A 23,703-nucleotide genomic window follows, 5' to 3' on the forward strand; every position below is an offset into this window, starting at 1 on the left:
AGTGTTTGCATGGATTATAAAGACGGACACAATGGGGGAGCTGTGAGACACTCAGACTGCAGACACCTGCTTTTGCTAAATCCTGACCCAGAGAGAATCTTACAGAAGCCTAGGGGCATTCCTGATCCAAAGAAAAATGAGGAAATGAGCAATAAGGACACAAAACACTGAATCTGATAGAAAACAGGGTCTCCAGGAGAAAAGTGTGGTCAATGACCCAGAGGTGACAAATGAGAGAGGACAAAGCATCTGCTCACCCTGTAACACGGCAGCAGGACTGCAGCAGGACAAAGACAGGGCTAGAAAATGTTCTCAGAACCTTTGCCAAGGAACAGAGCAGTTCACAAAATCACAGAATCAGAGAATATGCTGAGTTAGAAGGGACCCACAAGGATCATTGAGTCCAACACTTAGCCCTGCACAGGACACCCCAAGAGTTGTACCATATGCCTGAGAGCATCGTCCAAAACTGTATGTTTGCACAAAATCAGCGTCAGGATAAAGCCAGATCTCCTGCTTTTGCTCCATGGCCAAGGCCCTGGTGTAACCCATACCTGTCAAACAGCAAAAGCTGCCTGAGTGGTGGTATAAGCACTAAAAAACATAGAAATTATGAGGCTGAGAGCATCCAAAGCTGATGGCTTTGGAATAAGGAGCAAGGACGAGTTTTGAGAAGCCCCTGTGTGCAGAGGGGAAGTCCTTTGTCTTCCTTTGATGCTGTGAGAGAGCCGCCAGCTCCCAGCTGTGCTGCTTGCTTGGCTTTTGGCCAAGACTCCGGAGTGTACCACAGCCCCCCTTTCCTTGCTGCTGGGAGGGGCTCCTGGTTTGGCTGACAGCCCAACACACACCTAAAGCACTAGAAAAGCTCTGCCCTTCCTTACAGAAAGATAAGATGTGGTAACAGTTGCCAGCTCCCCCATCCCCACATTCAGAAGTAATTAGTACTAAAACTTAGTGCCTGTGGGGTTGGCTTCAGAGCACCCTGCAGTTATATGTTTTGGTCTGTGAACATTCACTCTGCCAGCGTGGAATTGGTGAGGCCACAGGGCAAAACTTGCACTAAATGACACCAGAACTGGCCAGTTTTCTGATAAATCCTCAAATTACAAGCAACCCCCAAGAAACAAATTAGGTTCAACCTACAAGGCTCCTAGATACCTCCAGCCATTCAACCTCCAGATCCTGCAGGGAAACATACCCTTTATTGCTGCTTGGTGTTGTCTTAACAGATTTTTGCAAAAAAAAAGCAGAACTTGGGCTGCTCAGTAGTAGGGAGACCTCTAGAGAAACTTCTCTACCTTATGGGAAGGTGTATTTAGATAGGGATGCTTTTCTTCTACATCTGTGTTGTCTCTGTAGGGTACCCTAGTGCCAGAGTATCAGTGGCTTTTTTGCAGTCAGGCTTGTGATGGGTGATGGATGCTGCCTGCTGCCATCAGCCTGAGGAACTGGGTTTTCCCCTGTAGATGTGTCAGCCAAGGCTTGGCTTTAAGGAGCTTCTGGATGAAGAATACAGCACCAGTGTCACCATATGGGAACAGGAGGTGATAGCTGGCTGGATGAGAGCTGTAGACTAGAGGGGAACTGCTGGGTATGGAAAGAGGCAGACAAAGGATAGAAGTCCTATGATAGAAGCAAAAATTGCTTTATCTGGCATCTTTGTGAGACATCAGCATTTTTGTATGACACAAATATTCCACGGTACATAAATGACTGGCAATTAAGGATAAAAAGGCAGGGGAAAATTATGGTATCTGACTAAAATTTCCTGCATTTTGGATGCTGACTTTTCTTAGATTTGTGTAGTTGCAAGTGACCATTTTTCCAAGCAGAATTTTCTGTGTTAATGCATGTACCTCTGAACATGAAAGCAAACAACATCTGGAAGCAAACTACTTATGATGAGTGCCATTAAGAATTTCAATCTGGAAACCACAAAATGATCCCTAGCACATGTAAATGACTCCGCCAATCTGTTTCTTTCCTACCCACTAAGCATGACAATGACACTATGTTTCTTTTCCTAGTTGGGGGTCTTGCTGCTTACCTCGGCTTTATGAGCAGGCTTCAATCAGCACCTCCCTAGCGGAGAGATGGCAGAAGGACTCCCACTACCACAGGCAGTACCTCGGCCACACAGGCAATACCATCCTAAAGGAAAGCCGTGTGAAGTGAAGCCATTCACAGCACCACAGAATCCAGACAATCCCACTGCTATGGGCAGGAACACCTTCCGCCAGAGCAAGTTGCTCAGAGCTCCATCCAGCCTGGCCTTGAACACTTCCAGGGACATCTATAAATTCTGTAGGCAACTGTGCCAGTGCCTCACTACCCTCACAGTAAGAATTTCTTTTTAATATCCAAACCTACCCTCTTTTGGTTTGAAGGCATTCCCCTTTGTCCTGTCACTGCATGACCTTGTGAAAAATACCTCTCCATTGTTCTTGTTGGCTCCCTTAAGGTACTTGAAGGCCTCAATAAGGTCACTCCTAAGTCTTTTCTTTTCCAGGCTGAACAATTCCAGCTCTCTCAGCCTTTCCTCACAGCAGAGCTGCTCCATCCCTCTGATCACCTTGGTGGCTCCTCTGTGCTGGCTCCAGCAGGTCCCTGTGGTTCCTGTGCTGGGAGCCCAGGGCTGGATGCAGGGCTCCAGGTGGGTCTCAGCAGAGCAGAGCAGAGGGGCAGAATCCCCTCCCTGCCCTGCTGCCCACGGGGCTCTGGGTGCAGCCCAGGACACGTTTGGCTCTCTGGGCTGGGAGTGCCATGGCTGGGCCATGTGCAGCCTCTCACCCACAGCACCCCCAAGCCCTTCTGGGCACGGCTGCTCTCTCTTCATTCCACAGCCTGTGCTGATTCCCTAATCTCTGGCAGCATTTAGTCTCCCACTGGCAATGGAAACAGCCTTGAAAATGACTAGAAATCCTAAAACCATCAAATAATTTAGAGTCAGGCTCCCTAGGGAAGTGTAATGGCATATGCAAATGGTTACCTAATCACAGTCTAATTACCCAACTGGAATTTGGCCAGGATGCTGAGACTGCGAGTAGTACCCTAAGGAAAGGGTTTTAGGGTCTCTGATGAGTGCATACACTTGGGATCCTGGCTCTGTACACTTAGCAGGAATTGTAGAGGGGCAGAAAGCATGCCTGGTACTGCCAAAAAGCCACTCTGGGCTAAGCAAATGATATTGCAGGTTGGTTACTTCTTCACAGCCTCATACTTCTAGAAATTAGACAGCCACCTCTGCCTTCCAGCAGCTCTTAGACTCCCCAGGGATTAACTGGCAGGGGCAGCTTTTGGTTCAGATGGCAGACCAAGGCTTAACCTTCTGCTGGGTATCCCTGTCATGATCCTATCAAATTATATTGATGGATGTCACTACAGACTGCACGGCTTCAGTGCCCAGATTTGAGAAACTTCAGCAATGAGGAAAGGGAATGGCATCTCCGCAGACTGGGAAAGTTTGTTTCCCATAGGTGATGGGAGGCTAGACCTGAGCAGCTCTCCAATCCCTCCTACACCACACTGCTTTCCACTGAGGCATCTGGCCGTATCTCAGTGGCATTACTGTGTTGCTGCCTTTTCCTCCAGGATTGTTTTACCTTTGTGTGTGTCCCTTTCCTCAGTGAGAATCTTGCACAAGGCAAGACCTGGCAAACTCAAGTCAGTTAAAGGCATTTCTTGCATCCCTGCTCTGACTGTAGGCTCTGAGAGAAGCTGCAGCTGAGCCCTTCTTAGGTAGATGGGAAGAGATGAGGAAGAAGAGAAGCAAGGAGGGAAATGATAGCCCTGGACTCAAGCAGGTGCTCTTTAGCATGGAGATGGGGGTTGAGGGTGTTGGTGGTCCCTGCTCCTTCCCTTTGAGTGGGATCAGACAAGTCTCCCAGGTTTGCTGAGGGATGGCTGTGGAGTCATGGTGCAGTGAGGCTCAGGGCTGCCCCATCACCCCACAGTTACAATCCAGTGAGCAGGGACTGCTTACCCTTCAGCTTTCACAGCTCCCTGCCAAGGCAAACCATGATCCTTGCAGACCCCTTATCACAGTGCCAATGTTTAAATACCCTATCTGTCCCAGGCTGCTTCCCTCCAACCTTTGCTGATTTTCCTAAGCAACTTTATGTAACCAGCTGGGCTGGATTTCCATGAGCATACAGCAAAGGCTTGACCCTTTTTGTTGTTTTATGATAGAAAAGAAAGTTGGAAGAGCAGTTTTCTTTTTTTTTTTTTAATTACATTTTATTTCTTTTTATCTTTGGCTCTCAGAAGAGGCTCAAAGAATTAATGGATGATGTCCATTCCTTATTGCAACATAAAAATATAATATCCAGCCCAAGAAACACAAGAAATTTGGGACTGTTAGCTACAGTTTTGAATTTTGCTTTTGTATTTGCATTTTATCAACTTATTTCATTCAAATATGCAAACTAGTCCCCAGATGATACCCATCCTATTAATGGTGCTTCTAAATGGAAGATTTCAAGAGGATCCTCTATTTCAGTTATTTCAAGACTCACCCTCTCAGACCTGCCTTCAGAGATAGAAGGTGAAGTTCAGGAACAGGGTAATGAAGAGTTATGGTTCATAAAACAACTTTCAGGCTGTATTGTCGCATGTTTTGTGACTTATCTTCACCTGCAGTTCACTCTGTTATTAAGGGAATTGTGCCCCACAGCTGCCAGGCATACTGTATTATGGAAACAGGTATGTAAAATCTGAAGAGTCCTTAATTTTTATTTTTTGTTTAAAAAAAGCTTTGAAGGAGTAATGGGAAAAAATTACAATGTGGACAGTGAGATATTTCTTAATTACTTGTTAATGCTTGTCTTACACTGCAGCAATCAGCAGCAGAGTGCTAGACATTGCATGGGCATTTAATGAAATGGATAAGCTTCTCTTATCTTTGCATTTAAAATTCTTTTTAAAAGGATTTTTCTAAATCCTTTGGAAACGGGCAAAAAGGGGACTGAGAATGTGAACTAGAGAGACTCCTGGTGAACTGGGGAGAACAGAACTGCAAAATGCTTGATTTTGCACACCCCTTTGAGGAGGCTGGTGGCGAAAATGTCACAACAGGGCTTTTGCTCCACTATTGCAGCTCCAGAAGCTCGGAGGAGGGAGGGCCAGCTTGTCTGCTTTCCCCTTTTTCTTCAGGTAGCAGGAAGGCAGGGTACACGTGCACACTGTTTGAACTCCAGCACTATGGAAAAATTTAGCTGGAAGGTTAAACAGCCTGTTTGCATAGGAAGTGTTGGTCACTTGGCCTCATCTAGAGGGCTGATGGCTCTACGGAGCTGTGTGAGGTTGGCCCTTCCCTGCGATATACTTTATTCCTCCAGAAAGTAATTTTACAAGAGCACTATTTTGCTCTTGTAAAATTCTCTGACAAAAACCATATTATACATGAATACAGTTAAATACCCTCCTGTTTTTTTCAAGGGTCTTGCCAAAGCATTTTTTTCGCTTTTAATATAGAAACCGCTCTTCTGCCCCTGCTGCTCTCAGGTACACTAAGATAAAAAATCACGCCAGAGAGGGGAAACTCTCAGCTGCCCCACAGCAAAGTGAAAGACATCCAGTATTCCTGAGGGGTAACTTTTCTGCCTGTGATACTCTTTCCTACAGGTTGACTGACTTGGTGGTGTTTGACTGTGGTGTTGGGATGGTGATGCCAGTCAAGCAGGCAGAAGAACCCTTTGTGGTCTCACGGTGCTTCTTCCTCAGAGTCAATTGCTTCTGCTGTGTTTGCCAACAATTTCAACTTTGACAAATAGCTCCTCTTTTATGTCTGACAAATGTTCATCTTCAAAGAATAAAAGCCGCAAAAGCAAGAGAAAAGCTACTCCCCTAGGCTCCTCTATTGAAGAATAACCTTCTGCACTGCTCAAAGATCTGCTAATGTGAACAGAACAGTAACTGAAGACACAGCTGTAAGCCAGGAAACAAGCCTAGGTGGACTAAGGGGATTTCGCACCTTGCCAAGTTACTAATGGCTCTTCTTGGGAAGGGAAAATATCTGATTTACTTGAAATAAAATATTTATTGACTCCCATTTAAGAGGAAAGCCATGACTCAATTTAGGCATGAATCCAGTCAAAGAGCAGTATGGAACAACAGAAGGGGTGTCACCTGTTCCTGTAGAACCAGAAGGTGACCATCTCACAGGACTCCACAGATCTGTGTAGCTCATCTGTGGCACCATGACCAGGCAACACTGCTTTTATCCTGATGTGACCAGCTGTGCACAAGACATGCCACTTGTACTTGAAAAGTGCTAACTCAAACTGAAAAGGTGAAAACACAATACAGTCAGAAACAGGAATCTCTAGACTTTTTTTGAATTTTTTTTTTTTTTTTAAATCGGAAAAGCAAAATTAGAAGATGGAGTTGCTGGCTCATGTCTAAATATTAGAAAGACAGAAACACTACTTTAACTGAAGGGTGAAGCTGGCAGAATGATGAACATGAGTATGTCAGGATGTTGGAGCAGTTCCTGTAAAGTGCCATGGCAAATACCCAAACTGTTTGTAAAGGAGACAGAGCTGGGGAACAGGAGCAGTGTGACTGTAGGAACAGGGGTTCTGATCCCAGGGGTCTCTTCAGTCCTGTGTCCCATGGCACTATCAGACTGCCAGACAGTATGTATGTGTTGAGGAGGGGATAATTAAGCTAAATGCAGCCAAGAATAAATATTGCTCAAAGTACAGTATTTTTGCTGATCAAAATGATCCTTTCAGCCTAAGGCAGAGGCTTTCAGGGCACCTGAGCACCCTTTAGCTTGTGGATATGCTACAACAGAAATAGTGCATCCACCAGGATCAGGGAAGTGATTGTGCCTCTGTATTTGGCACTGGTGAGATCACACCTTCTGTCCTGTGTCCAGTTCTGGCCCCTCAGTTCAGAAGGAACATTGAGGTGCTGGAGTGCGTCCAGCTGGAGCTGGGAAGGGGTCTGGAGTCTGAGGAGGAGTGAGCTGGAGGTGTTTAGCCTAGAGAAAAGGAGGCACACAGGGAGCTTATCTCTGATAAGAGTGGTATTGCTCTGACAGTGACCTGAAAGGAGGGCATAGCCACGTGGGGGGCAGTCCCTTCTCCCTACAACCAGGGACAGGACGAGAGGACATATTCCCAAACTCTTTGAGGAGAGGTCTAGGTTGGACATTAGGAGGAATTCCTTCACAAAAGAGGAGATTAAACACTGGAATGGGCTCTCCAGGGAGGCGGTGGAGGCACTGTCTTTGGAGGTGTTTAAGGAAAGACTGGACATAGCCCTTTGTGCCATGGTCTGGTTGACACGGTGGTGTTAGGCCACAGGCTGGACTTGATGATCTCAGAGGTCTTTTACAACCTGATTGATTTAACGATTCTGTGATACCTGCTTTTGGAAAAGCAGCAATAGTGGCACATTGCATGCTGGCTAGGTGAGGGATCAATCCTAGCATGTTTGGTTAGATCCCAGGGAATTATCCCTGGTGGGGTCTCTACTTTGCTTTGCAGCTCACTGCTTGGACAGACAAAGTTGAAATTGTTGGCTACCCATGTGTGGAGCTCTGGGTGTAGTCTGCAGTATAATCCTAGTGTACTGCTCAAGGAAAACTGCCTCAACATGAACAAGAAATGCCATGTCTGGGATGCTTGGGATAATTGGATGAAAAATGGGTTCAGTTCTATCAACTCTGCCATGAGCAGTTGAAAGACTTTTCTGCAGAGCAGCTGTAATTGAAAGATCAGTTCCCATGGAAGCTACTCTCATGTAGAGGGGTTTTGCCCTGAGATGAAAGGACCCCTCTTGCTTCTCCAGCCTTTTGAATATGCATTTGTAATCTAAAAGCTGGCAGGGCTCTTTGTGATGTTTTAAATGGTTATGCAGTGACAATGTTCATGCATCTCATCATCCCTAATGTATTTATAATCAGGATACCCTTTGATACCTGCTTCCTTAAAAATAATCCTCACCTCCATTTTGTGGGTGGAAAATCAAGGCACAAAACCTGAAGCCTACCCAAGTGGTCATATTATGCACGGAGGAAAGCTAAATGGCTGCAGACAGGTCCTGAGCACGCCAAAAGGAAAGGCTCAGTACAGAGACTTGAGGGTTGGACAGGACAGTTGGAGGGGCTCTGCTTCAAGAGGCAATTAAAATTAACCCACTGATTAATGCCTCAAATTTGCAGACCACTGTCACTTCTAGATGTCATCAATCTTTAGGAAAGGACAAGACTGGGACACTGAAAAGAGGATGTTCCAAGTTGCAGCCCAAAGTTTGGCTGCTTGTTTGGTAGGGGCTGATGCCCTGTCCACCTTGCTACAGGTGCAAAATGTTACCCATTCCCTAACCTTTAAATTGTTTTGAACATTTTTGAATGTTAAAAGCAACATTACAGTTCATGTATAGTTGAGAGGGTGGCAGGCTGCTTCCCTGTACATTTCAGTGCATGCATATGGTGTTTTTTAGCTAGCGCACTGACCAAAGGCTGCAATCCAGCCCAGAGAATGGTGCATTTCAAGATGTTACTCAAATGTGTATTGCACACAGGTAAACCACCACATCATGTTGTTCCCTAGTGGTTGTGCAAATATTACATTTTATTAATAAATAAATTGATCAGAAATACCAGTGAAAGCCATTTCAGTAGCCAGTTATTTTACAGTCAAATAAATCTGAGGGCTGCCTCCCAATATCAGAATATCAATCAACTGCTTAGTCTATATTCAGCACTGAATTCCTGCCAAATGTCACAGGGTAAATTAAAAGCTTTTTTTTCCTTATCTTTAGAGCTTAGCCCCAAAAACCAGGTCTGAGATGATTTTTTTTTGTCAGTTGCGTAACAGTAAAAATGGTTTAGCAGATGTAAACCCTTTCATTTAAAATAAAGCCCATGAGGGTTTGCTATACACTGACTTTCAGCCTGACCCATTCTCTAGTAATAAATACAAAACTCAAAAAAATGCAGAACAAGAAGAGAAGAAGCAAACACAGTTTATGCAGACTGCAAATATAACTATAGTATTGCTCTCTGAACAGGGAAAGTAGAGCAAATAGGCAGGTATAAAACAGCTGGTAAGCTGCAGTGACTGGAGTATCACCCATTTATTACTTTCCTATTCAACAGCAGGTGAACTCAGAACAATGGCTGGGGTCTGAGTAACAGAGAAGATTAACTCTTGCTCTTCAGGGAGTAAAAAAATCAGGTGTCACTTTGGAGTTGACAGTAATGCCTTTGTTTTGTGTTTGCAGAGTACCTTTTGTTGTTCAGGAAGGCAGATATTCTCAGTGTGTATAGAAGTTACTGTAGTGTGCTTACTGCACTGTGTTTTTTCTCCTTAATTTAGCAGAAGCCACCAATTAAAAAAAAAGTACACTGCTGATGGAGTGTGCTGCCTGTGCTACCAGAACACACTGTCAGCTGCACAATTTAGATCTGGTCTGCTGCAACAGGTTTTAGGGGTTTGCTCCTAGTTAAGCATTTGTGAACCTGGCACTCCCTTTTGTGGATTTTTAGAAACAAACTTGGAAAGATCAGCCATATTTAACAGCTTGAGAACAGCACAGACCTTGGGGTTTTTTTAGCCCTCTTTCTACTGCAGCTTTTCTATCTCTAAGCTATTTTTTGTATTTATGATAACCATGTCCAGAGGAAGAACTAAAAACAATAACAGAGCAAAATCCATTGGGGAGTGTCACTTCAGCTGGGAAAACATAAGGAAGTTGATTTCAAAGAGCAAGCATAATGTAGAAGAAGGTAACTCTACCATGCAGAAGTTTTGCAGCAATGACTTTCTCTTCCAGCCTATCTGAGATGGAAAGGAGAGGAGAGATGGACAGACACGCAAGTAGAAATGATTTCTTTTGATTAGACAAAGTCTGGTAAAACATTTACGTCTAATTAGACCTCAGAACTGCAGGGAAATCATAACATCTGTGATAACCCCAGCGTTCACCGTTTCTGCTGGTGGTTAGAGATCTCATCCTAGCTACAAGACACTTAATTGCCGCACTTGCTAATAACCCATTACTATGATTTTAAAATGCATATGACATCATCTGCCCTTGATGAGATAATTTTCCTATTCTGGTAGCATTTACAAGCTGTGGGCAAGATAGGGACTTGCTGTACCAGGTGCTGTGTGACGCATTCTGTGACAATTATGGCCTCGAATGTTTTAATTTTTAAATTAGGACAGGCAGAGCAATGGGGCCCAGTAAAGGGAGGAGAGCAGTCATGATGACATTGTGTGGTTGTGGCAGAAATTAGTTTATGTACAGTTCGAAGGATTTTGTTTGCAACAAGGCTGCAAAGAAGACAGGAAAGGAAAGGCATCAGGGCAGCTCATGGACCCCTGAGCACACCTTTTGCTAATGAAAATCTCTGAGGCTCTGAAGAAATGCAAAGGAGCAGTAGAGATCTGAAAAGGCCACGGCCAGGGCACTATACCCTGAGACACATGGGAGGTAAATAATTATGGACTTTGCAGAGAGAAACACTAACTTCTCTTCAAGTTAACTAGAAAGTCAGAGGCCCCAGCTCACAGGTGGGGCAGCCTGGGATGAGGTACTGCCACAATGCAGAGTCTGCTGCTGCTGCTGCTGTGTGTGATGAACTCACAGAGAAGCAAAGCAGAGCTTTTGAGGAGTCTAGCAGCATTTCAGCAGCACTAAAGCCACTTCAGGGGCAAGAACAGGAGATTTCTTCCCTGGCTGCCTCAGTGCTGGCACTTGCAGCTCCCTGCACTGACAGTTCCCATTCACACTGCTAAGTGGAAGTGTTCCCAGTCCCTCGAGTCTGCCTTTGGTAACACCCTTAGCACACAGTCTGGTTGATTGTTTGCAGGAATATCATAGTTTATCCTTACAAGTGGTTCCTCTTGGTATCTCAGAGATATGTATGTTTTTGACACATTCCCTTGACTGATGCACTTCTGGGCAGCAAACATAAAGGCAGAAATATCTGCTGTGCAGAAATTACATCTTCCTTGTCTAGGTGTGAATCTTGGGAAGGATGGTTGGTTTTTGAAACAGGAGTCTTGTCCTTCACACTCTCTGCAGACTTTGGAGTTGGTCTAAATATTAACTGAATAGCAATCCCATTATATTACATTTTGCTGTTGAGTTTCAATTTCAGAAATTATTTGCTAGATCTTCTGTTTGGAACTAGAAGCACATTCTGCAGTGTTGTGGCTATTTATAGTTTGGGATGGAGCAGCACTAAAAGCATTAGAGGCAATCAGAGAAAACTGCTAGAACTGGACTCAAGGGAAACCATCTCAGGAGGTTCTTTCTGCAACAGGAAGCTGACCTGTGAGCTGCTCAATCAGAAGATGAGGATGCAAACTTCTGGAGGGGTCTGAAATAGACTAGATAGGCAGAGAGCTGGACTGGGCATTACCAGCCACACAAACAGGAGGGTTCTGGAAATCCTCAGAGCTGGCTGGCCATTGTAGCTGGAAGGCTACGGGGACAGAGCTTTAGGACACAGTAATCACATCTGCTTGTCCCGTTTTTCCCTAAATGTTGGCTTATGGCTTTTTCCATGTGTGCGGGAGATACAGACAGCTGCTGCTGTGCATCAGTTGAGATTCTTCATCATCAGCTGAGCTCCTCCATCAGCAGTGGAGACAGGGAAGGGCCTTGAGGGGAAGCCCTCCATGTGAGGAGCGGCTGAGGTCACTTGGCCCTTTTATTATAGAGGAGACTGAGGGGAGAGCTCACAGCAGTTTACCTCTTCCTCAGCAGGGGAAGTAGGACAGGCACTGATCTGTTCTCTTCAGTGACCAGTGACAGGACCTGAGGGAATGGCCTAAAGTTGTGTCAGGGGAGGTTTTGGTTGGGTTTTGGGAAAAAGTTCTCCGCCCAGGGAGTGGTTGGGCACTGGCACAGGCTCCTCAGTACTCAGTCACAGCACCAAGTCTGACAGAGTTCAAAACTCGTTTTAACAATGCTCTCAGGCACATGGTGGGATTTTTGGGTTGATCTGTGCGGGGCCAAGAGCTGGACTCCATGATTCCTAAGGGTCCCTCTCAACACAATCCATAATTCTTACGCTAGCACACCACAACCTGTCCGAGCACTCCAGCGAAGACACATGCAGAGCGGTCCTCCTCCATCGAGTTCCCTCACCTTTCGGGAGCGAAACAAAAACCTGAAAAGAGAGAGCCAAGCAGCACAGCCCCGCACCCGAGCGCGGCCCGCCCGGCCGGCCGCGGGCTCCCCCTGACGCGTCCGTCGTCACTCGGCCCTGCCCCGGCGGGACGGCCCCGCCCCGACTGAGGCGCCGCCGCCGCCCGGTGTCCGCGGGGCGGCATGAGGAGAGCCGGGGGCGGCTGCCGGGGCCGCCATGTCGCTGCTCTGCGTGCGAGGTGAGCGTTGCGGCGGCGGAGCGGGGGGACACGCCTGGGCAGGGTTTGGCTTTGTCCTGGGTGAAGTGGGTTTCAGCCTCTCCGGAGCGGGGACGGGCGTGCCGGTGCCTCCCCGCCCTGAGCCGCGGGCGGCCGCGGGCCGGGCCGCCACCTGCACCCCTGGGCCGGAGGTGCCGCATGGCGAGGGAGCAGGTGCGGGTCCAGGAGCGGCGGTCCCGGCCGGGAAGATCCGGAGCTCCGGGAGGAGCCGTGGCTGACTTTGGGAGTTGGCTCGGACACGAGTTGAATTGCCCAGTGAACGGCGCGGGCAGGAAGCAGGCTGCTGTCACCTCGTACACTCGCTCTAGAGCGTGCATTGTTATTTCGCATACATTCCTAATGACCTCCTCATGCTGCTATCGAGCCTCGTCCCCTTGCTGAACAGGTTGCGGGAAGCCGGCGCTTTCTCTGCTCAGCGGATTATAGTGCAGTCTCCGGTTCCCCATTTCTTGCTGCCTAGCGCTAAAAAATAATGATAAAGAAATCCGTGGGGGAAACCATCTGCCAGGGCTCCCGCTGCTGGGACGTGTCTCCCTGCACTGAACGCCGCGGTCACCGGGCGTCCCCGAGCGCAGCCGTGCCCTGCGGCTTAAAAGTGTAGTTTTAATGTTCTCAGCTCCTTTGCCAGGAATGATAAAAAAACTGGCACTGCTGGCAGTTCAGCTCTTCTCTTACACACACGGGTTTATTGATAACAGCGCCCTATCCAGTTGTTCTTCACTCTTTTGAGTCAAAAGCCCTGTGTTGGTGATGGTGTAAGATGCCCAACAGAGCATCTTGAGATGTGTTCTTCTGGGGAGAGCGCTGCTTTTGGGGAGTGTTTCTGAATTAAGTTTCAGCCCTTTTATTAAACACATGTTTTGTTTAAGGGCTTAGGAGAGGTGCGCAAGTGCAAAGTTTAGCTTAAATATGCTTTTTGTACACTTCTGTGTAAACTGTGAAGTGCAGATTTGTGTAGCCCGTTTTGAAGGTTTTGCCAAAATTTCTTCATTGAAGCTGATTCTTATTAGCTGAAGGTTGCTTATGTGTATTACAGGGTTTTAAAAATTCTTTTTGGTGGTTTATCCTCAAAATGTTTTGAGAGTGTCCTTTAAAGTGTTATGGGTTTGATACCACTTGAAGCTGATTGTCTTAAGAATGTATTTACATGCTGTTCACGAGAAATAGTGAAAGAACATGAACTGAATGATTGAGCTGCTGAAAGTGTCTTCTGTTTTCAAGGTGTTTATTCTTGATCTGTAGAGTTTTTAGGATAAAAGCATTTCAGGAGCCTGGAATGGTGTGCTTTTGTGTTTCTTTTATTCTTTGTTTGTGTGAAGAGCTAAAGAAGAAATTTGAGGTGGCTGGTGACTTTGTGTGAAGAGTTACTGTGAAAATTTTATGTTCTGTTTCCATCTGCTGTGCGAAGACAGTAGAAGACACGAGAATTCATTTAAATAGATGATACTGAACAACTTTGTTATACGATTGCAGAATGTAGTCAATTTACTAAACATCAAGAAACATGTTTTCTGAAATAGCCATGACTGAAAGGATGAGCTGATGAGATCTCACAAGAAGCAACTATCTAACATGATATGGAAGTATGTTGAGGTGGAGCAGTGTGAAAAACAAAACAGATACCAGGAGCTGAGATAAAACAACAGGGGCAAGGAGGAAGCGGCTTTATTAATTGTTACTTTTTAAAAAAAGCCCAACAAAATGGCACTACTCTTGATTCTTTTACCTTTCCACCGAAATGAACTAATCTTGTTGAGACAGCAGGGAGCTGTTAGTAAGAAAGTTGGAAAAGCTGGTGTTTTTTTTCTATTCAAAATGGTACACATATAAGACTACATAGTATTGTGGGGTTGGATGATGTAGAGCTGAGACTAACAAAGAAAGACAACAAAAACCCCCATGGAATAAATGTAGGTGATTGGGACACTGTTCATAGCATCTGGATTGCAGTTTTCCATATAAAGGAAAATGTGGAAAAAGCTGTAAGTGTCAGCAGCACAAGAAGCCTGCCAGTGAGAAGGATAGTGTTTTAATTTATTGATTTATTTTGCAGCCCCCATGAATTGTGCGCATTAATAGTATTATAATGAATCACTAATCTAAAACAGTGCTCAGTGTTTGTGACCAAACGTGTCTGGGTGCTGCCTTTGTTCCTGAAAGACCAGCTAACATATACGTCTTCTTCATGTCAAGTGCTACATTTCTCTTACTTTCTTGGAGAACAAATAATTTTTTGTGTGCGTGTTCTTTTTTCTTTTTCTCCTTTGTTTGTTTTGGTTTGTTGTTTGTTTTATTTGTTGTTGTTTTGTTATGTGGCATTTTTTGTTTGTGTCTTTGGTGTATTTTGTTTGCTTTGTTCTGTTTTTTTCCCAGAATCATTGAGCTGTATCTGCCATAGAAATAGGAAACACCTGACAGAAAATCTAAGCTCAGAGGAATTGTGAGTCTGGGCTTGTCTGCAGCAGTTCAGGGGATGTGTGAAATAAGCCAGTGGTAATGGGCTGTTGTAGGAGCAAATTAAGGGATTCTTTTGAAGCAGGAAAACATGCAGTGTGTGTAAGTGAAGTGAAGGAGAAAAGAAATCCTGAATATTACATGATTGAGGCTTTTAGGAGACTTCTTCGTATTTTGATTCCACTGCTTAAGTGCAAGAGAGGTTGCATACACTCCTGTTCAGAGCAGCTGTGTCTGGATTATGTCTGATAATCTTCTCTTGGCATAGTTTGCTTTATTAGTTTGCATTTAGTGTTGTATTTGTGAAAATAGTACATATTAAATAAAACTAATCCCAGGGAAGCAGTCTAGTTTTTCACGTTACTCTTGCATTTTTAACTTTCTTGGCTTTCTCTTGTAACTGTTGATTTTACCCCACATCTAAATTAGATAAAATTTATTTTCCTGATCTTTCCTGTCTCCTGAGTTGGTGATGGGAATAACTGCTGTCTCAGCACAGCTTGCAGGGGTCATAGCAAAGTGGGCCCTGCTGAGGCTGGATCACTCGGTCACTGGCTCTGTTTATCACTGTCCTGACTCACAGTTCATGCCCTTTGACCTGCTCACTTTTATTGCATCCTTCTTTATCCCCAGCCCTTGCTACCTCAAGACTGATGGTCCTATTCTAGTTTTTCTCCTCTCCGCTTCATAGCAGCTTATGCTGTATCTTCACTGTCACTGTATTCCAAAGTGTTTGACCTGCCTGGTCCAGCTGATAATTATAATGCCAAGGATGTTGGCAGCGGGGTTCTTCCCTCATCCCTGTGCACAGTGCCTGACTTGGTCCCATAAGGTCATGGTGCTTCTGTGTAGTGTGCCTTTATCTTGGGGTCTGATATCTGTGTGAGATTTGGCTGCCAGAGGTACATGAAAGAATGACTTGGGTGAGCTCTTGCGCTCTAGAATTTCAAGTTGACTGCTCTTTCAAATGACATTGTCTGGAGGTTAGGAACGATATTTTTTTGTTTGCCTAATGTTTATCTTGTGGCTGTGCTGAAGAATTAGAAGAGCTTGTGACATTTTTGTCAAAACAGCTGGAGTGTTGGAATACCACTCTGAGAATTAACTGTCCATCCCTGCGTTGCCAGAAAAATTTGCGTTCCAGTACTGAATTGAACTGTGTTGACTTCCAAGTGAAGGAGACAAAGAAAGAGAATGGAAGTGGATGTTAATGATAAAAGAAATGAAAACATGTTCAGTCTTGTGGTATACTGAGAAATACCTATACCTACAAGTGGCCAAGTGTCAGGAACTTCTCTTTAAAGGATTTTTCCCCTACCTTAGTGTAATGGCCTCAGCTTACCTCAGTGTTCTCTGAAAGACTGAATGCTGTTAGGACTGTTCTGAACTGGTTGTAGAATTGAAAAAAAAAAAACATATCCACCTTTTTGTAGGTCAAAATTATGAAGAATTGAACATTAAAAGTAGCAGCAGAAATGCAAGGTTATAACACTAGGATATTAAAATAACATAATAATTCATTTAGAATTTGCTGTGTGACTATTATGAAATTCACTAGTTGTCCTTAGTCAGGAAGTTACCAGTGTCAGTAGTGCTGGAGCACAATAAAGTGCATTAGGAATCTGGGTAATAAGGCTAAGAACAAAGTGTTCTCTACTGAAAGAACATTTTGTGTTGAGAGTTAATTTTAGGTTTATAAAGGTGTAATTGGAGAGAACTTTTTAAGATTTCTAGCTTTTTCTGTTGCTCAATAAAACCTGCAAACCATGTCTGGCTTTTGATGCATGGGTGATCATCTGATTTCCTGTTTAAAATCCTCACCCTTTCAGCTTTGGGCACTGTTAGTGCAAACAGTGTGGAATCTACTTTTTAGGTATTTAGGGGACTATGAACTACTTGAAATCTCCCAATATTTCTCAGTGGGATGAAGGGATGGTACAGAGGTTCTTCCTGAATTTGAATAGTGTCTGCTTCCTTTTTGCTCTTATGGTGTACTCTGAGCTGACTCCTTCAATGTGAGATCTGCCAGGCCTAGCTTGTTAAAGTTGTTATTAGCATACTCTTTTAATATGCAATAACGTGCTGCATTTAATCTAAATGCTGAAAGAATCTAATTTTAAACTCTTAACCGTCCAAGATCTAGTTGCAGCTTACACAGCAGCAATGACAGTCCAAGCAAATTAAATTGCTTTTTTAATCCAGGACCTTATTTCAAATACTTGACTTGAATGCATGTGAAATGCATATGTCCAATGGCAAATCATCTTTCTATGTATTTCCTTTGAATTTTTTTCATAATTTTTCATGGATATTTTTTGTGCCTTGTGGTCAATTTTACTGGGTGTTTTGAAAAATACTTTAATTATTCCAAAAAAGCTCTTCTTGCTGCTCTTCCAAGAGATCTTGAACTTGAGGGATGTGTCTAACAACTCTTTCTCTGTTGCTTTTTTGTTCTGATAATTCCCTGTGTGGTCTTGCAAACGGATTTTGAGCTGCTGTGGAAGTGTGTAGGGTCTTCACTAATTCTGCCTCTTTCTTACGTTACAGCTTACTGGTTAATACCTGCCATTTTCTTGGTATGGAAGTGTATGTAAGCAACTTGGTGTTCTTGCATCTTGGTTGCTAGAATGACTTCTGGAGTCATGAATTTAAATGGTTTCTCTTTCGCACTTGGATTTGCTTTTCTTTGCTGTCTTTGCTTTCTGACAGTACTTCAAAAGTTTGTTTAGTAGTGAAATTGCATTTAATATTGTTGTGTTGATCTAATCATTGTCAGAGAAATGAAATCTTCTTTACTTGTGTTGTTGGTGTGTGCTTTTCTGTGCCTGCTTTAGCCATGTTTACCAAGAGCTTTGTTGAAGTGTTGTTTTGCTTGTAAACTGTCACCAGTAAAATTTGGCAGATGCCTTCTGTGACATGGATTCCTATTCCATAGGTATATCCTGGGGGTTTATATCAGTTTTCTTTGCATTTAGAAAGATTTCAGATGGATTGTCTTTTCTCTTAGGCCCTCCTTATACCTGGCTAGGCTGCTGTGCATAATTCTGCTTTTATTATTTGCCTTTTGACTGGCCTCTGTGTCCTGCTTGGTTTTGTGTAAGTGACAAAAGTCCAGTTGAGAAAGAGTGAAATATGGCAGGCTTTGGGATGGGGAACACCACTGATCATGGCCAGCCTCTCAAGTGACTCTCTATTACTGTTTCACTGGATACTCACCCATACTATGTCATTTTTCACTTTATTGAGACACTGTTCTACCCTAAGTGAGTTGTGTGTCTCAGAAAATTCCATGTGTGTACAGTTTGGGTCACTCTTTCCAAGCTGGTGCTGAATAGTGGGCTTTAACTCCTTAGACATTTCAGACATTTGTCTGGAGTGCTCAGTGATCTGTAGGTACCTGACCACGTACAGGTGTGCTCTGAGTGTCACCTCGGGTGTCATACTCTGCTCTTCTTGGAGCCTCTTTTCTGATCTCTCTGGATGCATTTAAAACAAAGGTCACTGGGCTACAGACTACTTCAATTACATGCAAGTTGCAGTTTTTTAGACCTTCTGATTTTTATTACTTGCACGTCAAATATTTCACATTATCTTCACTTGCCACGGGCTGGAAAGTACCTGATCTCACAAGTGCTTGCTTCTTCCCGGGCATGTGGCAGATGTTTATGGGATGCTTAATGCTTTTTCACCATCAGCAGTTAAATCAGCTGATGAGTTGGGAGGGCAGTACCCTTGTTGGTGTTTTGTCTCTATTCAGATTTTTTGTTAAGGCTCTTGCTTTTCTGTGCATTTAACTTCCTAGATCTTGGGCCACACAACCTGTGTCAATAGTTTCTTTCTTATATTTTACCATGGCTTGATAGCTCTTTGAAGTGGAGTGGAATTCAGCTGTCCTTGCTTGAGGAGTAGTGGCTTTTTGGTCCCCTGGAAAACACCTAATAAACGATTCCTGAATCTGATTATGATGGTTTTGGTTCATATTTTTTCTTCTTAGTCAATTGGTAGTAATTAGTCTCAACATTATGAAATTAACTCTCTCTGAAATGTCCCTCATGTATTGCAGGGATTGTTTTTGGGCAGCCCATGTTCTAATTTGATTTAATCACAGCCACTGCAGGTAACTATTAAATAATTGCTTTGTGGAAGAAAAGGGGAGTGGTGATCCAAAACAGCTGTTTTGCCTGTTTAACAGTTGATGAGTTGGAATGCTATTTGCAAGTTTTGATAGAACTGAAGTAGTACTGGCAGGCATATGAGCTCTTCAGCATTTCTCTAACTGTCTTTATATGAGTACTGCTGTCTTCTGTGATGAGCAGATTTCAGCTAAATATATTATGAAATACATTATGTGCATCTATATGTCTGTTTCAGCTGAGAAGAAAGCTTCAAGTCTAATGCAGATTAAAAAAAAAAAACTCTGAGAAATCTCTGGTTGATAGTTTCATTAAAAGATGCAAATATGATTTACTTGGTGCATCATAAACATCTAACACTTCTCTAACACATTAGTGACATCTAACTCCTTCACCAGGCTTTCAAAACAGATTTCTTACTGTCCTTTTAAGTTATTTTCCCCATTATGAACTTTGAATAATTGAATAATTACACTTAAAAAACCCAAAATGTTGAATAGCTACAGATCTTACCAGCCTTTCTGTCCTTGTGTAGCGTGTGGTGCAAGAGACCAGCTGTGGCTAGAGGATCAAGTTAGATGATAAGTCCTCAGCTGAGGAATTTTTTTGACTGGTGCTGGTTGAACTTTCTAAGCATCATATTATGGCTCGGATTCATGTCCTGCTGTTGTGGAAAGTGGCAAGGAATCGGAGCACAGCACTGGCAGGAATGCTGCTTCTCTGATAGCTACATGTGGGCATCCTAAAAATGAAAGGGAATGCTGCCAGCTAATGGTTGTGACTTTGTTTATGTTTCCTCTGCCATATTGCTCTTGAGTGCATGTTCATCCTTTTGTCAGATGAGCTGGGGTGGGCTTTGGACAGACCTGTGTGGGAGGTGGGTCCATGCACTCAGCATGGAATCATTTGCTGAGAGAGGTTCAGCTCATGGAAACCCGGTGCTGAGAGAAAATTGAGGCAGTATCAGGTATGAGTAAATGTTGCCTGCTTAGTTTGCAGGATTTAATTTTTCTGGCCACACTTAAATTTGTAAAAAGTCTTAAAATTCCTGGGCAGGATGCATGTAGGGGTAGGAACTATGTTAAAGGAATTAAAAATCCTGATTTTGTTCACTTTTGGATTGCCTGCGTCTGGGGAGTTGGAGCATTAAAAAACAGAAAGAAAATGTGTCGTTTCAACAGCTTTGTGCTGACCTCAGTTTCTTGATGCTCTTCCTTGCAGTTGAACATACTGTATAAATGGAAAGTGAATTGGACTGGGATGTCTTCTCTGATGAAGGATAAGAGGAGGTGTCTTGTTCAGGATAATCTCTAGCCTAAATCTGTTGGCGAGTTTGAAAAGAAATTTGGCTTCAAGCCTTGACTGTGTCCCTTTAAGGAATACTGGTTTTAACCTTATTACTTAAAGCTCTTGTGACTTAACTCGCTTAAATCTTTACAACCTAAATGCTCTGCTAAACAGACTCCAACATTTCCACCATAGAGACCTAATTATTAGGTATAAAATAACTGCAGAATTATGCTTCTAAGTATTGGCACACTTCTGTTTTCTCTGCTCAGGCCAATGTAGTAATACTCAGCTTAAAAAGCATCATTAAAAAAACCCCAACATGCTTTGTCTGTTCACTTTTGGGTTGCTGCTCTGTTCAGGCAAAATCTGCACCATATAACCAACCTGCTGTTGTTTCTTTGTTGGCATCTGCTGAAAGGATGTTGGATCTGGAGCTGAATGTGGTGGCCCATGAAAGCCTTCACTTTTCTGAGCTGTTGTGGCAGCACAATGCTGCAGTCCATGTGCCAAGGATTCAGGCATGCTTGGATAAGGCAAAGGGAACTGTGACGGAACTGCATCACCTGGGACATATAGGATATGTACGGCTTTTATCCAGCGTCATTACCAAACTCCATTTTTCCCAATCCTTAAGTACTGGAAGGGCAAGGAGTACAACTTCAGTAATAGTGTCTCCAGTCTAAGGAAAGGCACACCAGCTTCTGCTGTTCTAATGCTAAAGTTGGTAAACCACTTCAGCATAAAAACCAGAAATTCGTCACATATGATAGTCGCCATAAAGCTGATGAATATGTAAATACTGAATTTCTAGATAGAAACCTATTAGAGACATTTTCCTTCCTAAAAGACTTGTATAAACTTCAGAACAGGTTTTCAGAAAATGTCCAGGGACTTCAGATTTTCAGTACCTGTGGTTGTAGTTATCACATACTCTTCCTTTCCAACAACCTCAGTCCTTTGCAAAGTCCTTGTGGAGTGTTATAGCTGCAATTACACATTGGAGAGCTACGAATCCTTGTTGTGCAAATCTTCAGTAATTATTTCTTCCTATAGGGCCAGGATTACCAGACACACGGTGCCAGGGCAGTTTGTCAGCCTTGTGTGAGGAAGGAATTCGGCTGCTCAGTAAACTATTACACACTTTGTAGAAAATTGTTGTTCCCCATTTGTTCCCCTTACAAATTTCATGTGTTATTCTTCATTGCAAGATTTCTTTAAAGGAGAAATGTTTTGCAGGAGATTGTTTGGCCTCTTTGTGCATGGGGCTTGGCTTTGAGAGTCAGAGAGGTCATAAATTACTAGAAAGCTGAGCTAGCCTTTGTTTTTGGATTTGGGATTTCTGACCATACCAAAATCATAATGCCATTTCATAGATTCATGAAGTCATGGTTTTAAATGAAACTCTCAGTATTTTATAGTTCAGACATCCCCCAATCTTGAGTTCCTGATCTGAACCTGATCTAAACCTGTTGTGTGTGACTTGAATTTGGCTTGCAACGTGGATATGGATTGGTAGGAAGGGAAAAATGGACATGAAACAGTAGTTTTATTTCAGCCTTTCCCGCCTGGTGTAACTTGCTGCATGTGCAGAATTTTATTAGATTTTGACCTGTCAAATTGAGTAAGTGGAGTCTGTGTATGCTCCATTTTAGTAGGAGATTTTTTGAGGAGATTAACTGCTTAGAAACTCCATAGTTATAAGGCCAGAATGGCTTTTTGTAATCATCTAGTATGACCCTCTGTAATACATAGTATTTTTAAAATGTAACTTAGAGTCTTAACAGAAAAAGATCAGATTCTGAACTAAAATTGATGAAAGATTTTCTATGATTCTTGGTAGCTTTATGTTGATATGTGACAAATTTCTGCTTTCTATGCTGTAGTGGTTTACTAGCTTCAGCATCAGAAGAGCAGAATCTGGTGTGCCTTTCCTTAGGTTGGAGAAGCTATTATGAAAGTTGTATTCCTTGTCCTTCCAGTACTTAAGGACTGGAAAAAAACGGATTTTGGTAATGTCTATCACTTGACTAGAGGCAAGTAGATGTTATGTTATGAGTAATCTGACTATAATGACAGGTGTTTACATATTTTTCCATGGTTAAATAAAGATCAAGACATGCCATGCCCTAATAGATCTCCGTGTTAAATCAGTGTGTTGTTACACTTTTGCTTGGTGGGAGGAGTGTGGTGTACCAGAGCTCTAGCAACAGACCTTTTACTTCTGTTGTAAACTTTGAAGTTACTGTTCTGTATAAACCTGACACTTTAGTCAGAGATGTAGAAATGTGCTCAGGCTGTATTGGAGGAGAGTAGCACATGACAGAAGTTTGAATATATATGAGTTAACCCTGTGCACTCCTCCTGGATTGTATATTTCTTTTTCCTCAGAGAGTGATGTGGAAGAGCTAGTGCTGCAGATGAAATTGGGGTTACTGGATCCCTGATAAGTGCTACAGTTTTATGAAGTAAATAATATAAGTAAAACATTTGAATTAGTAGTGTTGAGTTAGTTTTCCTAGAGGGTGCAAGGACATTTGTGTTATAAAGCAGAATGGGAAGCTTGTGGAAGTGGTGGGAAGAGGGCTGTTAGTTTAGGACTCAGAACCAGCCCCCAAAAGGTTAGAAGGAGTCATGAGGAGTGGGGAGTTATGAGAGGAACAGAGGTGTTGGAAGGGCTTTCCTACTCTAGGAAGAGAGGAATAGAGGTGACTGGGAAAATTCCACTGTGGTTTGGTGATGCAAAATTGTAAAGCAGCATTAATGTGGATAAAAGAGAACCAGCTGGGCTGAAATTGCTTTGGGAAGAGCTGATAAGAGATTTTGCTGGGATAGCACATCTAATGCACGTAGTCCAGGATTTAAATGTGGGTAAAAATCTCGTAACGTGGTTAAAGCAAAGTATTTCTGGGTGTTGTCACTGTGAAAAACTGACTCCCCACACCAGAGAATATGTCCTGTTGGTCCTTCCTGGGGTACAGGGAGCTGTGTTATCTGACAGTTTTACCATCATACAGTGACTACAGCCATAAAACTGGTGGAGTGAACTGTAGATGTGACTTTGAGAGGCACAGAAGATGCTTCAGGGAAATTGGACATGGAAGTGAACTTGGTTTGAATGATCACAACTGAAGCTAAGTTAAGGTAAAGAGATGAATATGTAGGTTAGCAATTGTCAAGCCTTCAGGGAAGCTGAAGAAGCTTTTTGGTGAAGTGAGGAGGTTGGATACAGAGGAGGGCAGGAAATTCAGGGAAGCTACTGGGGTAAATATTAGCATCTCAAATAACAGAAAAGGCTCCACCTAGGAAATTACCCCAGAGCTGATGATTCACCTGTTCATTACGTCAGGATATGCTAAGCAAACAGAGAACCTCTGAGAGGTGTGGGCAAAAAAACAGTTCATAGAGGAAGGTGTGTGTTGAGGATCAGAAAGTCC

At 43.4% G+C, this 23,703-nt stretch overlaps 1 protein-coding gene across 2 annotated transcripts in view; it reads left to right on the plus strand.

Annotated features, from left to right (window-relative positions):
• The first annotated feature begins 12,269 nt into the window (after nt 1–12,269).
• The window catches only part of UNC13B (unc-13 homolog B), a 206,110-nt gene continuing 194,676 nt past the window's right edge, over nt 12,270–23,703 (plus strand). For both annotated transcript variants that reach the window (XM_063180306.1, XM_063180307.1), the window contains exon 1: nt 12,270–12,353. In XM_063180306.1, the coding sequence (XP_063036376.1) occupies nt 12,332–12,353 (22 nt within the window). In that variant the 5' untranslated portion in view covers nt 12,270–12,331. The remainder of the gene's footprint in view (nt 12,354–23,703) is intronic.

This window comes from Melospiza melodia, chromosome Z, assembly GCF_035770615.1.
Source record: "Melospiza melodia melodia isolate bMelMel2 chromosome Z, bMelMel2.pri, whole genome shotgun sequence".
Classification (NCBI taxonomy): Eukaryota; Metazoa; Chordata; class Aves; order Passeriformes; family Passerellidae; genus Melospiza; species Melospiza melodia.